The sequence below is a fragment of the Paracoccidioides lutzii genome (assembly GCF_000150705.2).
Source record: "Paracoccidioides lutzii Pb01 unplaced genomic scaffold supercont2.23, whole genome shotgun sequence".
In the NCBI taxonomy this organism is placed as follows: Eukaryota; Fungi; Ascomycota; class Eurotiomycetes; order Onygenales; family Ajellomycetaceae; genus Paracoccidioides; species Paracoccidioides lutzii.
Genome location: NW_015440969.1, coordinates 47,154 through 61,378, shown reverse-complemented (window position 1 = coordinate 61,378; position 14,225 = coordinate 47,154). Strand labels below are relative to the sequence as shown.

The following is a 14,225-nucleotide window of genomic DNA, read 5'->3' as shown; positions in this document are numbered from 1 at the left end:
GCCCTGTCGAACCGTGTTTCCCCAAGTCAGAGTTTTCTGGTAAGTTCACTTTGTGTGGGGAACCCGCCGGGAAAAGAATAGCCATATCAAATCCACAGGAAACTAATGGTCCAGAAGTGGCCTGGAACACTTTACACGGAGACTGGGCTGAATATTTTTAAAAGTCGAGTTGAGCGTATCTCAATGTAGGCGCAACAATCTCGGGGCATGGCATGACTAAGCACTTGTGGTTCTCCTATCGACGTCAAAATTCAGACACATCATCTACTTGTCTTCATCTCTAGGACCAGAAACCATGGAGCACATTTCAAAACAGGATTATTAGCAGGAACTTTCAACCTCAAAATCGTGTAACTTACAATCAGGCTTTAAAGCCAAAGAAATAAAAATTCACCAAGTAAACAAAAATAAAACAAAACAGCCAATAACAGACAAACGCCACTTGGTAGATACACACGGAGAAGTGAACAAAAAGGCAGTGAAAGAACGGAACTAACCCAAACACAGCGGCATCGGGTATCAAGCAGTCAAAAGGAAACTGGATTATGAAATGAAATTAATACGCTATTTTCGTAAGGGGTTGTGAATTTGGCACATGAATTTATGTGTTGTCCATGAGGGTTGGATACGGTAGGAATACCAGGCCTGCACTGCGACAAAAACGATGGTCCTCGAATATATATGATAGAAAAGGTAATGGAAGTGAACTAGGGATCGCCAAGTTATACTGAAAGATGGAAAGTAATGCTGATAAATGAAATCGGAGGTCGTTTAAAGGCGACGAAACGTAAGAGGTGTGAAAGCGGAGGCCTCCCCACCGATCACCCCGGATGGAAGGACGTAGAATGACAAAACACCAGACGTGAATGTCCTCAAATGCTAACCTCCATGGCGCTTCCAGCAGAAGAGAGCCCATATCCAATGTCACGCTCGCTATATGTATCGTATCCATTTAAATAAATCTATTGGAACTCCACCGCTCATCACCAGGTGTACCGCTCTTTTTTCGCAGCATAGCTCCTAGGCCAGTAATAGCCTTAGTTCCCGCACGAGAGACGGTTTCACCCGTTTCATATAAACGCTTGATAGTAGTACTCCTTGGGCGGGCGGTGTTGATAGCGCAGTCTGTATTCATTCTCGAGTTCCCTGATGGGCTCCAGGTGCCAGTGTTATAGTTCCAGTTCAAGCTGTTGGCATCAGACCGAGAGCTTGGTCTCGAGGATGAGGTCGAGACGAAGGACATACTGCTTAGATTCGTGGTGGACATGCTCCCACGCGGTATGTAGGTGTAAGCGCTGCGACGATGAGGCTTCAGACTTGAATTGATGCTCTCGCGTGATTGGGGTCGTTCAGACCGTAATGGGTCCGTTGGGTAGAATCGCTGTCTATAGCGGTGTGCTGGGGAATGGGGAGAGGAGTTGTCAGATGAGGGATAGTTGGGCATGCTGTTAACGCTGGCTAGACTGTTGATTGAGTGGGTTTTTTCATGGAAACCGCTTCTTTTTGATGTTGGATGTAGCAAATTCGAATTGAATACGTCCGGGAAAGGGAAGTTTGAAGAACTGTCCGCAGCATTGATGAGTGGTGGCGATGGATTGATGTTGATTTTTACACTGTTGTGGTAATGGCTATATGTTCCTTTTTCCGAGATTGATGTTTTGGACATGAGTTGTTGATTCTGTAGCTGTATGGAACCGGGGCGGTGGAGAGACACCGTGCCCGAAGGAGGGGATGGAACATCTGAAGAGATTGCTATTCCCGTTAGTTGTGGGACGGGAGGCGGATTGGTCTTCCTGGTGATCTTCCGGGATTTCCTATCCTCAGTCCCTTTGCTACTCCTCTCAGAATTAACTCGTTCTGCTACATAATTCTCAATTGTCTGGTGCCGCTGTTTGGAAGGGTTCCGTTCCAAGATATGAGGTGATGGCAGGAGAATATGTTTCTGAAGGAGCAAAGGTTTTACGTCTCGCGATTTGCTCCGGGAGGCAGGGGAAGAAAGTTCGGATTCGGAACCGAAGAAGTGGCTATTTCTTCCACGCATGTTGAGGTCAGAAAGTGCAGATACAGAGGCATCCGAGAATTTCGCTTTAATAAAAGATGCGGGCTCCGAAACCGGGAGAGAAGAGTCACGTTTCTTATCCTGTTTTCCCATCCTCAAACTGGAGATGCCATTTTTCAAGGAGACATTACTACCGGGGCTGCTTTCGCTAGAGACCTCACCAGTGACAGGAGGAGAATTCCTCTTCCTTTGTCTCGGTGTGTTTTGTGCAATGGAAGGTGGATGAGATTGCGCTTGGATGGAAATCAAATGGGGTTTGCTCTCTGGTACATGGAAGGATATTGGGGTTGCAACATGAAAACATGTATCGGCAGAACACTCCTCGTCTGAGGGCACTACCTCAGAGCAAAAGGATTGAAAGTATTGCATAGCTTCCTCTTCCGTGACATGGTTCGATACGAATATAGGTTCTGCAACCGGAAATAACGTTGGAGAAGCTGATATAGATTTGGGAGAACTTATCGAAGCGGTCTCGGTTGCGTGTGATTTGAGAGGAGGCATCAAGGTGATGCAACTATCACGGTTAGCGGTGCTGGTTGACCTCGACCCTGAAATATCTGTAACTGTGAAAGGTGGGATCGGAATTTCCAATGAAAACGTAATCTCCGATGCATAATTCTTGTTGGCAATCGAGCTTTGGGGTGAATCAAAGCCCACTTCTTCGAATTCAGAAACCCCAGTATCACTATCATTCTCTATAGGAGAGAAAAGATATTCCGTCCGCTCAGACACTTCTGCCTCCGATACTTCCTCTTCCTCGGATTCGTATCTCGGTTTTATATTGGTCCCAATATCGGCAACGTCCATTGAAAGTCTCCGACTACCGAATTTCTCATAAAGCTCAGCTGAACTGAACGCCCCTTCAGTGACGGAACCCATGGGTGTATCGAAGCTTGGTCCTCCAGTTAAGGACAGGTTAATCTGGAATACGACGCGGGGATAAGATAACTGATGAAAATGAACGGAAAATTATATAGGCAGATAGATAACGGCACGACAAATAAAAATAACCAAGTTGAGGGTAATCACCGGAACAAAAAAAAAAAGGGATATACTGATATCAAGTTAGCATCAGGCAAAACTGATTGCAATTCAAGTTCAAGGTGGAAGCTCACCAGATAGCCGCTCAAGATCATCTGGGCGGGAGGAGCTTCATAAACGAATCCACGCAACAAGCCCCGGAGGCACAGAGCCAAACTTGCTCTATCGCTAGGGACCGACGACCATGTCTGGGTTGTAAAGGAAGGAAACCCAAACACAAAGGGATTGTATCAGATAAGAGGACCCTGTTCAGGGCGTGTATGAGGAGTCAAGCCCTGCACAAATCCGCAGATCCCAAACAGCGGGAAGCGCAGGGCGTGGGTCAGGGGATAATATATCCCTGAAATCGGTCAAGAACTCGTCTCCCCCTCTCCGTAGGGAGCAGGGACATCATCCTGCTTGGAATAAGTTGCATTTACTATTCTGCTTGGTATGGGATGCACGAAGCACCAGTAGCTGCTCTCCAGTTCATGATTCGGTTGGCTTGAGGAGGGCTGTAAAAACAAGATACTGATTGGACCACGTCCTGCCTGGGTAAGAAGGCTGGGCAGAAGGAGGAGTTAGCATCCCAGACACCGCGGGACTGTCTACCAAATAAGTTAGGAATTGCATGGCAAAATAGCTGGAGTTGGAGGTTGGTATTGCCAAACCATCATCATTGACCCCGAGCGTAGTGGGAACCGGACGTGCGGGCAGCCAAAAAGACGCTTCTCGCCAGCCAAGCCGCAAGGGACCTGTCCCTAACCCAAGTCATCCGCCCCACGAGCCGCCAATGAAAAGACTGCCGGGCTGCAGATGGCTTCGAAGATGAGACATTCCGACGACGCCAGTTTAGACCAGGGGTGGAGGGGGCAGCGTGCCGAATCGAACTCATCGTCGGAGTTCAACTTGTGAATATAGGCTCGGTTCACACGGGAAGTCAGCATTAAGTTAGCAGTGCAAAAGATTTCCTTGCACCGGCCCGCAGTTATTTCGCACAAAAAATAGTTGAGTCTTGGTCTTACAGGTTACAGATAATATCGAAATCCCCTGTTTTGTGCATAAATTAAGCAATGCATGCATCTAGCAGCCTTGCCCGAGTCGCCAGACAACCCAACTCCAACGCAGCCAAACAGCACCAACAACTAGTTAAATAATAAGAATCCCTATCCATGTAGGGGCATGCTTGCGATAATCATAGCCAGATTGTCGTGTCTCCAGTCAAACTCTGCTATATAACACACTTCTTTTCTGGCTTATTCTGCCAACAATCGAGGAAAATGTGGGGACGCAAGTGATTCTTATGGGCTGGCTGACCCATCGGACGAATCGACGAGTTTAGTTCATGGGTAGAGACGATCAAGGGCAAAGCCTCAACTGTCCCTTAACTTGACGCCGCCAAAACGGAGGGATCAACAAATTCTTGTCTTGTCCCAGGCATGCTACAAGCCTACAACCGACGTGATAGTAGTGTCAGGCCTCAAAGGGACATTCCTGTTCGGAGTCCGCCATCCATACATTGCCCATGGGTGGTTAGCAAGTTAGTGGAAGCCCCTTGCTGGATGTGCAAGGCCAGCCCACTGCTTTCTCATTCGCCCCAGCGACTGTTTAGTCCATGTCGGACAACAGGGCACCTTTTCTTCGCAACTGGCTGTGCCACGTCCACTGCGATCGGCTTCGGTGGGGTTTATCAGGGCACAGCAATATATGATTCAAAAGTCCGATGTGGCTGCAGATCTTCCGATTTTTTACCTCCAAGGTGCTAATTTCCGGCAGACTCTCGAACTGACCAAACCGACACCGACGACACTCAGCTTCCAGCCATGTTTGTTGAGAAAATATCGACGTACTCCCTTCCCGTCGCGGGTAGACCATATTCGTCACCTTACCAGCTATCCGAGCGGATGAGCAAATGACCTTGGGATATCTGTGAATCGCGTTTCACATGCTCCGGTGTGTGATGAGAATACGCTGCGATTCGATGGGTTGAAAATGTGCTACCCCTCCCAATCCCAAAGATGGAGAGCAATATATTAAATGATCAATTCCCCCCTTCTTCTGACGTGATCTTTCACTATTCCTGAAGCTGTTACGGTACCCGTTTCATCAGCGTCCAAGATCACACGCGGTAAGGGCTGCAACCTTGTCATTAAATGTTCCTTCAAGGGTTCAACGACAACCCAGTAAGATGGCATCGATCATACAAATTTCTTTCACTTAGATTGCTTGATGGAACCAGCTTTTTTCATCTTTTCCAGTGCGGAACAAGGGCCACTTACAGCCTTCTGGTTACAATGACGTACGTAACTTATTATATAATGGGTTGTCCCGTTTTCTGAAACTCCCGAAAGCGTAAAACCATATATCCAACTGAAGTAAATTTCTTTCTTCACTGTGTTCCTCCTGTAGAGCCAGGATTCGCGATTTCTTGACTGAGATCGGTGAGGGGCTTGGGCCATAGGGGACAAGAACAACACCGCAGCTAACTGCCCAACAATCTCCGCCATGACAAACCCGCTATGTATCGTCAAGGAGTCCTATATAATCGGATTTGGCCGCTGCTCTACTGACGCCATTATTATGGCTGCCCTGGTCTATATTATATTCGGGCGAATAAATGTCATATATATCGCATCAGCTTGTGATTCGGTGGATGAATAAGTTGTAACTTTGCTTCCTATGAGTCGCTGCCGCCAGACCCTAGCAATTAATCGGGTCCCCTCTATCTAACAGCTAAACTATCCCCTTCTCTCAGATGTATATCGTCCAACTATGAGACTGGTATGTGCTTACTGTTTTCCTCCCAATCCTCCCTCCAACCCCCCTTCAGCACTGTTATGTGATCCTCATCCGCATACATTCCTATGGACGTAAAACCTACCCGTCCCTGTAACGGGAGAACATAATTATCCCAAGAGCAAGATTGGAACCTAAAACAACTTCCACAAAGGCATACAAACGCACATGATATGCGCGAGATGAGCGAGCAGGGGTTCGATGGGAGACGGAGGAGCTGGAGGGTAGATAGGGGATTTATACAGACACGAAATGAAAATGAAAGGCGCGATAGGTTATTTAAGGAGGTTGTGGGATGTTTTAAGGTAGAGAATCGAGAGTTTGTTGAATTCGGGATTAGGGGCGAGGCTGAGATGGTACGATGGATGGTGCTGTTGGTGGACAGAGAGGCGAAGTATATTTTAGATCGAAGGACCTAAATTCAGACAGAGACAGAGAGGGTTCGGTAGCGAATAAATCCGCCAATGAAGACATGTACCGTTCTCTCATGGATAAACGGTGATTTCTGTCCCCACTCCCCCTCCGACCCCTCACATTGGGCTCCGGCCGCCCGCTAAGGAGACAATGCGTAAATCGAATTCCAGCCCCTTGAGTTGAATATTAAGATAGCCATTGCGCACACAGTCATGAAATCCAAACAAAGACAGAGTATGTACATATACCCATTCACGTAAATATGCAGGAGAATGCAAGGATATATATGACGTTATATTCCCTTGAAAATCCCTATGTATATATAACATCAAGAGGCAGAAAAAAGAGGGTGAAAAAAAAAAAAAATGAAAACATTCACTTTCTTCTCCCCCTTCCTCCTCATTAAGCTCTTGCATAGATTAAGTACAATACATTTCCAGGTATACAGTATGGTACATACATATCGCAGCCTTCACTCCAGTCTCCGACTCCCGTTCAAAAAAGAAAATGAAAACCCAACCCCGCATCCTGTTTCTGGCTTTATCGTACCCTAAAAAAGAGAATCGAATATACACGAAAATATTATATAAAATGGTAAACATCAAGAGAGAAACAAAGAAATAAGTAGAATAACGGATGTAAATATGGCAAGAAATTGGGATAGGGAAAGAGAAAAAGATATGAAAGAAAGAAAGAAAGAAAGAAAGAAGAGAGAGAGATTGAAGACCAGTACGAAAAGAAGAGTTGCCCACGTAAATACCGAAATATTGTAAGAAGGGAAATAGAGAGGAATCTATCCTATATAGACATGAAAGGTCAAAGGAAGGTAGTAAAACGAAAGAGAAGGAATGGTAGAATATAGAACATTTGCAACTTAATATAAAGAGAGGAAATCCACGAAAGCGTCCTAAATAAGGATAACTTTGCCACCAGAAACATCAACGAAAGTTGAAAATTTCGACGAGCAAGAGACTGACAAAACCGGACCGGAATTCACATCGGGACTGGAGTCATGGGATGTGATAATTGGCGAGGGGACGGGTCCCAGGGAGGCGGAGGTATATCGCATTTCATCCCTCCTCCGCCCCCCAAAACTTCCACGAACAAAATAACACCATATCCTCATCCCATTCGTCACCACATCATCCATATGTACATGGCGTCTGTCTATGGCTGACAGATAGTGCCAATTTTTCCATTTTCTCTTTAAACCATTTCCACATCTTTTTAACTTTTGTGTAAAACCGAGCCGTGAGGAACGTATTCTTGTTCTGGTGGAATCGAATTGAATCGTTGAATGAGGCTTGTTATAGTTGGCATAGAATAAAGAATGGAGAAAACCGGGGGTTAAGGAAGGAAGGCGTCTGTAGGTAGGAGGGTCCGTAAGATAACATGATTGCGCGTGCGCGTGAGGGTTGTATTTTATGACCTCATTATGAAATCCAGCTGGCAGGCGTAGCGGCCACCAAAAGATCCAAAAAAAAAAAAAAAGAAAATATAGAACCCTTTTTAAAAGAAATAGAACGTGGTAAAACAAAAAGTGCACATGCAAATCACCAAGAAAGAATTTTTGATTAATTAATTTTCGATTTTCTGAATGGTTCGATCGTTTCGTTCCCAGATCCAATGCCAAAAAGGGGGGGGAAAAAATAGGTAACAGATAGATAGGTTAAATATAACAAGTGTTTTCGAAGGGAAAAAAAGAAAAGCAACACGTATAACACTCTGTCCGAGTTCATTTGGCGAGGATGCAACTTAAAAAAAGAGCATCATCCTCTCTCCCTCTTCATTTTGTGTCTCGCTATTCAGATATTTTATGCTTTTCTTGACCGCGTAACAGGTCCATTGGATCGGGCAGAGGAAACCGCCGAGCCATTCGTATGCACATGGCCATTGGTAGTCGCAGCAGCAGCAGTGGTAGCCTTTCCACCAACGGATGGGATTTCCAAGTTCCGCATATCGATGACGGCCTGCTTGCCGGTGTTTCTGCGCGGGCGGCCGGACTTGGCTGCTTTCTTGTATGTGGCAAAGTAGAAGGAGATGAAGAGGAGAAGATAGGAACTGAGTATGATTAGGCCGGAGATAGCGGCGAATTCTTCACCGGCGCAGCCGCCTGCGTTGGGCAGGTGGGGAAAGTAGGTGGAGGTGAAATAGGTGTATGAGGCGAAATAGACGAAGACTATAAGTAGGCAAGCGAGGTTAGAATGGGGGTGGGTTTGGTTTTTTAGGATTTGGAAAATGAGGGGGGAGGGAAGCAATGGAAATGATAGGAGTAAGTGTGCTTACCCAAGTCAATGACAAACTGCACGATCTGGAGGATTGTAACCCATTGCTTCCACCAGATGCGGACGCCACGGGCACTCTGGAAATAGTACCAGTACATGACGACATGGACCAGGAGGTTGAGGGTGATGGGGACCCATGAGACAGCGGTGTGGCCGATGAGTTGGGTGTAACAGAGGAGAGCTGTGGCGCCATGATGGTAGGTATGGAGGAAAGTGAGGGGTTTCTTCTTGAGGACCAAGAAGACGGTGTCTAGCAGCTCGAGGTATTTAGTGAGGTAGTTCAACTATATGTCGTCGAGAATGTTAGCGGTGGGGAAGTATAATAGATTTTGGAAAACATGCACAAAATAAAACACATATTACGCGAAGAAAAACGGAAATATATAGCCAATGGAGAGAGACGGAAATGTGTAGGGATATTAACAAATAAAGACGGTGCACATACATAGTACAAGACCACCAAGGGATGAGTCCATCCCCCGTCATGATTGCATATCGCGAAAAAGATACCCTTCCTCCACAATGTCGGTAGCAGCTGTTCAATAAACAGCGCCAGCAGTGTCCCGCTAATCATCGTCAGGAAGAGATTGTGTATGAGGAAAATACCCTTCAACTTCATAGCGGGACGGTTTCTCATGATCTCGCGGCCGCCGAAGACGATAACATAGTAGGATGCGAGACCGATGAGAGTTTCGTTTAGAGTCGACATGGGTGTCTGGTATTGTTTGAAGGTGAACTTATCTGGCGAGAAGCCTGCGATAGCCGTGTAGGCTTTGGAGAAGAGGGGCCATAGTTCAATGCCAAAGGGGCGGTCGATGGATGCGAGGGGGATGGCGCTGAGATCAAACATGATCGATTGACTGAGATTTTTGGAGGGGGAATCGAGAATAATTGAGAGTTGAATGATGCCGTGAATTAATGAGGAGGAATCAAGGGGTGAGGCCGGCGGAGACACATATATTCGTACAATTGGGACCAAAAATGATGACTCGCAGATGGGATTGAAGAAGGAAATGGTTGGAATTAATATAGGTTTTTTTTTATTGAATAGCGCACCAAGTTATGGATATCCCAAATAATCGAAGCGATCTGCGTGGGAGCAGCCAAAAAAAAGAGTATATATATATATAAATAATAAAACGTAACTAGCCAGGGATGGGTCGACTAAGGAGTGACAAGAAGAGAGAAAGGAAAGGAGGAAGAAAGACGGGGAGGATATGCAGGTGGCGCACAAAAAGAGGACGAGGAGGAAGAAAGAGGAGAAGAAGAAGAAGAAGGAGGAGGAGGAAGAAGAAGAAGAAGAAGAAGAAGAAGAAGACAGCAAAACTCCAAGAGGAGAGAGATTGAAGCGTTGAAGGACGAGAGGTTGGCAGTTGGGAGAAGAACGAGAAGAGGAAGAGAAAACAAAAAGACGAGCAAGAAAAAAAATGACGAGGATCAGGCAGGAAATTGGGGTTGCTGTACGGTACCGTACGGTATGGTTGAGCAGTTATGGGGTATTTAGCCGTATTGAGCGGCAAGGCCGATAGAAGCAGAGAGGGGACCAAAGGTTCCGGTATTATCAGGGCATGTGAAAGGAGAACGTTGTACGGAGTTCTTGGGTGTACAGTACAGAAATACAATACATACAATACGGCACTAATTCGGATCGGGTTAGGCGGGTCACCGATCTGAGGCTGATGAGAATTTTAGAGTAGAGAAGAGGAGGTAGAAAAGAAGCATGAAAAAAATGGGTATGAAATGAGGAACTGATGTGATGGTACGGTTTAGATCGATAGAAACAATGTCATGTTGCTGTGGTTGGTTGACAACCTCTAAGGTTGCCGCAGCGAACCTGGAAGCGAAAATAAGCATAAATCGAGATGGGATAGTTTAAAATTTGCACGGACTGGGATATCTGTCCAGTAACTTATCTGAGAGATAGATGAATGTCAATAATATTTCCATGTATTTTCAGGAGGAGAGAGATATGTTTTTGATCTGACGGAATTATAAAAGGTTTGGAAGACAAAGAGTTTGACATGCAATGAGTGTCCTTGGCGGGGAACCGGGTATATATTTATTGTTGGGTCGTCGTTTGGGGCGGTGGTTAAAAAGGCATGGTCTTGACTGAGCATCAAACTGATTAGACGCTGGAGTAATGGCAAACATAAAGTACCATTCCACCCAGAAGTAGTAGCGTAACTAAGAGCTGACATTAATATACCAAGTTGCAGCAGATTCGCGGATCCTATCCGTCTGTGTTAGCTCACAGTATGCTCTGTAAGTGCTCCGACGAAGAAATCGAGAACAGCCACACTACGGAGCACCGCCAGCCACACCCTTCTCCTCCCACGCTAAACCCCTTCCAGCGCCCATCCGCAACTCACACCACTCGAGTCTCTAGCCAATCCTCCCATCCCAATCAATCCCCGTATCCAACCCCAAGTTTAAGACGTAGGCTGCCGTCGTTGCCCCCAACGACACCGTTTCCTTCAACTTCACTTTCCAACCATCACCCCAATTCCAATTCCAACTCCAACCTCCAGCCCCAATGATGTCCTCCACCACCCTCTTCCGGCTCGCCTCGCGCACCGCCCCCGTCAGTGCTTTCAGAGCGTCCTACTCAGCCCGTTCAAGGGCCGCGACAACACCCGTAGTCGCCTCCACCGCTGCTCCCGCCATTGTCACCTTTGGCGGTGTCAGCAGCTTCAGCACGACCTCGAGATGCGCTGGGCATAGTGCTGCGCATGAGGAGGAAACCTTTGAGGAGTTTTCGGCTAGGTAAGAGTTGTTCTAGTCTTTGCGTGGTGTATGTGTGTGTGTGTGTGTGTGTGTGTGTGAGGGAGAGGGAGAAGGAGAGGGGGAATGCATACGATATGATTTGATATGATATGAGATGGCGATGTATGTCGGGTCGGGAGGGATAGCAATGCTCAACCAATGCAATTGGATGCTGGGATATATTTTTCTTTGTATCTACTTTGGCTGGGAAATGATATATATATGTATATGTATATGTATCCACATATACTTCATGACTGATCCGGTCCCAATTGCACAGGTACGAAAAAGAATTCGATGCCGTTCAGGATGTCTTCGAACTTCAGGTATATAGACTGCCTCCGCACTCCCTTTTTATCTACCCACAATCACGCCTAAATTGAAAAATCTCAATTGAAATGTTTCCCAACACATGCCAATGACCCGTCTCAAAACCACAGCGAAACCTTAACAATGCCTTCGCATACGATCTCGTCCCCTCCGTAAGCGTCATGACCGCCGCCCTCAAGGCTGCACGGAGGGTCAACGACTTCCCCACTGCCGTCCGGATCTTTGAAGGTGCGTATCCACCCACCTCTTTTCCTCTTCAATCGCATGATATATATGTATATATATGTGTGCCCAGACTAACATTTAAAAATAAAAATAAAAATAACAGGCATCAAAGCCAAAGTCGAAAACAAAGGTCAATACGAAATGTATCTCGAAGAACTCAAGGGTCTCCGAGAGGAACTGGGCGTAACTCTTCAGGAGGAGTTATATCCCGAGGAGAAGAAATAGACAGACGTCCTTGTCTTGAGTGCTGTTTTTCTCTTTTCTCTCTTTCTTTCCTTCCCTGTCTCTTCCTAGAGCCACGATTCCCAGACATCTCTCCCCACATATCTTCCTGCCAGCATTCCTCCCCCCCCTTTCCTCTCCCTTTTTTGCACCCTCGATTCTACCTCTCTTAATAAGTACGTAGATGTTTTTAGACGGCTCAGTTGGATTTGGGGGTTTGGCTTCTGTAGTGGGAGGGGTATTTGTGTATATAAGTATAAAATTACTATATCAATGATCCAAAGTTGGCAACAAAAAAGACGAAGGGAAATATTGAGAGACCAAGCGGGCCGGGCAGCTGGGCATATCTCCAGCTAGGATGGGAATTCTAAAGGTGGCGGGGAAGAGAAAGGAAGAAATGAAAGAGAAAGGAGAAAACATTACACAACACTACACAAACCTTGCATATATGTACGTATATAAATTTCAGAAAGGTTGGTCGGGGCCCCTTTTTTGTTTAAAAGAGAGCAAACCCCCTTTTCTATGTTTGTACATATATATATGCATGTATGTTCTCTCCCTCTCCAATAAACATCTCTCTCTGATCTTAAATATGTTTTCCCTCCCCTTTTCACTCATGGATCTATCCCCCTATCATAAGTAAATGCTATGACCCAGATACAAGTGTCATTCTTGCCATATCAGACGGCTTTTGATTGTACCCCCTGAAGTATGTATGTACAGCATGTATACGCATACTTCTTTGCAGGCACATACCTCTTTGGTATCAGCCGTATGTCCACTAACAGCATAGGGAATACGTCAATGTCATCCAATCTAGCTCGGTAAAAGAAGAAATTCAGACAGACTGGTTCATCGAAGAATGGGAGAACCATTCCAACGCTATTGGACAATAATAATAATAGTAATAAAAAAAATTAACCTCTCAATGCTGTTCATTTTCGAAAATATGTAGATTTATGTATATAATCGCTCTCTCCATGTCCATTTCTTGCAACCCCCTCCCCCCTCCCCCACCACCCACCACCTTTCCCCCATTTTATGCATTTTACCAAAATGTTTTCAACCGTGATGTATGGTGAGACGACTTTTTTTTTAACAATATATATATATACAACCATCCGAACAACCATGCTTCAAAGTGCCTTTTCATCCTGTCGACTCCACCCTCTAGTCTCGATTGCACTCTATATTCTTTTTTCGTTTTGTGCCCAAACAACTGTTCTCCCCCCAAATTCATTTTTCGACTTTCCCACTGTACTAGAAGAAATAATAATAATATATATATATATGTTTACGGATATATGTATGTATGTATATCAGGGAACACTATCACGCCCACAACGGCGGATGAATATACTCCGCCGCCCGATCCATCAAATTTGGCAATGTCCACTCTCCACTCGTCGTGCTCTCAGGCGTATGAGGAGGTAACGACTCCGTCTTCGTAGCTACCAGATTCATCCCTGCACTGGACTGCGGAAAACCGCCCTGCCCAACGTTGGGGGTGGATGCCGAAGAAGGTGTCGGCAATGCCCCCGCACCCCCATGGCCCTGGGATGCGTTCTGCTTGTTCTGTATGCAGAAGACGGCGTTGAGCTTCTGGAGCGCGCGAAGTGATTTGGTGAGTGGTTTGGCCCATTGCGTTTGCGTGTGCACGGGCACGGAGACGGGGACTGGGGCTGTGGAGGCGATGGAGACCGGGTCGAAGCATGGGGTGGAGATGTTAGTGGTGCCTTTGATGATTTCGGAGTGTTCGAGTTTTGGGGCTCCGAAGGATTGATGCGGTGATGTCATGTCGCTGCTGGATGGGTTGGTGGTTGAGGCTGCGGTTGTGGTGGTTGATGTAGTGGCAGCTGGAGCGGTGAAGGCGCCCTCGGACGATGCGCGTTCCGCTATCACTGTTTCTAACCGGCGGAGGAGTTGCAGGATGTGCGGGTCGTTTTTGGATTCGCCAATTACGGCGAGGAGGAAGGCGGAGCTGATGGCGCGTTGGGAGGCCGATCCATGATCGCGATGCTTGGGAGCTGACGGAGTATAATTCTACGTAGGCTTCGATGGTGCCGGCAAGCGCTGCGATGCAGTCCTTGCGTATGGCAACCCAGCTGGCA

The 14,225-nt window shown here is 46.4% G+C and overlaps 5 protein-coding genes across 5 annotated transcripts in view; 1 reads left to right on the top strand and 4 right to left on the bottom strand.

Moving 5' to 3' along the window:
• Nucleotides 1-952: 952 nt before the first annotated feature.
• On the bottom strand, nucleotides 953-2,938 carry PAAG_07249 (hypothetical protein; the record flags this gene model as incomplete). The annotated part of the gene is made up of 1 exon (XM_002790666.1): nucleotides 953-2,938. One exon carries the CDS (start codon nucleotides 2,936-2,938, stop codon nucleotides 953-955), a length of 1,986 nt encoding a protein of 661 aa, XP_002790712.1.
• A 630-nt stretch (nucleotides 2,939-3,568) lies between these two features.
• PAAG_12365 (hypothetical protein) lies at nucleotides 3,569-3,974 on the bottom strand (the record flags this gene model as incomplete). The annotated part of the gene is made up of 2 exons (XM_015847863.1): nucleotides 3,569-3,687; nucleotides 3,764-3,974. 2 exons carry the CDS (start codon nucleotides 3,972-3,974, stop codon nucleotides 3,569-3,571), a joined length of 330 nt encoding a protein of 109 aa, XP_015702506.1.
• A 4,129-nt stretch (nucleotides 3,975-8,103) lies between these two features.
• On the bottom strand, nucleotides 8,104-9,424 carry PAAG_07247 (elongation of fatty acids protein; the record flags this gene model as incomplete). Its single annotated transcript, XM_002790664.2, has 3 exons — nucleotides 8,104-8,468; nucleotides 8,576-8,858; nucleotides 9,020-9,424. 3 exons carry the CDS (start codon nucleotides 9,422-9,424, stop codon nucleotides 8,104-8,106), a joined length of 1,053 nt encoding a protein of 350 aa, XP_002790710.1.
• Nucleotides 9,425-11,107: 1,683 nt separating this feature from the next.
• Nucleotides 11,108-12,117, top strand: PAAG_07246 (hypothetical protein; the record flags this gene model as incomplete). The annotated part of the gene is made up of 4 exons (XM_002790663.2): nucleotides 11,108-11,337; nucleotides 11,618-11,663; nucleotides 11,778-11,895; nucleotides 11,996-12,117. 4 exons carry the CDS (start codon nucleotides 11,108-11,110, stop codon nucleotides 12,115-12,117), a joined length of 516 nt encoding a protein of 171 aa, XP_002790709.1.
• Nucleotides 12,118-13,446: 1,329 nt separating this feature from the next.
• PAAG_12364 (hypothetical protein) overlaps nucleotides 13,447-14,225 on the bottom strand; it is a gene marked incomplete at both ends in the record, with an annotated part of 2,881 nt that continues 2,102 nt past the window's right edge. The window contains one exon of the mRNA XM_015847862.1: nucleotides 13,447-14,157. Coding sequence (XP_015702505.1) covers nucleotides 13,447-14,157 — 711 coding nt within the window. The remainder of the gene's footprint in view (nucleotides 14,158-14,225) is intronic.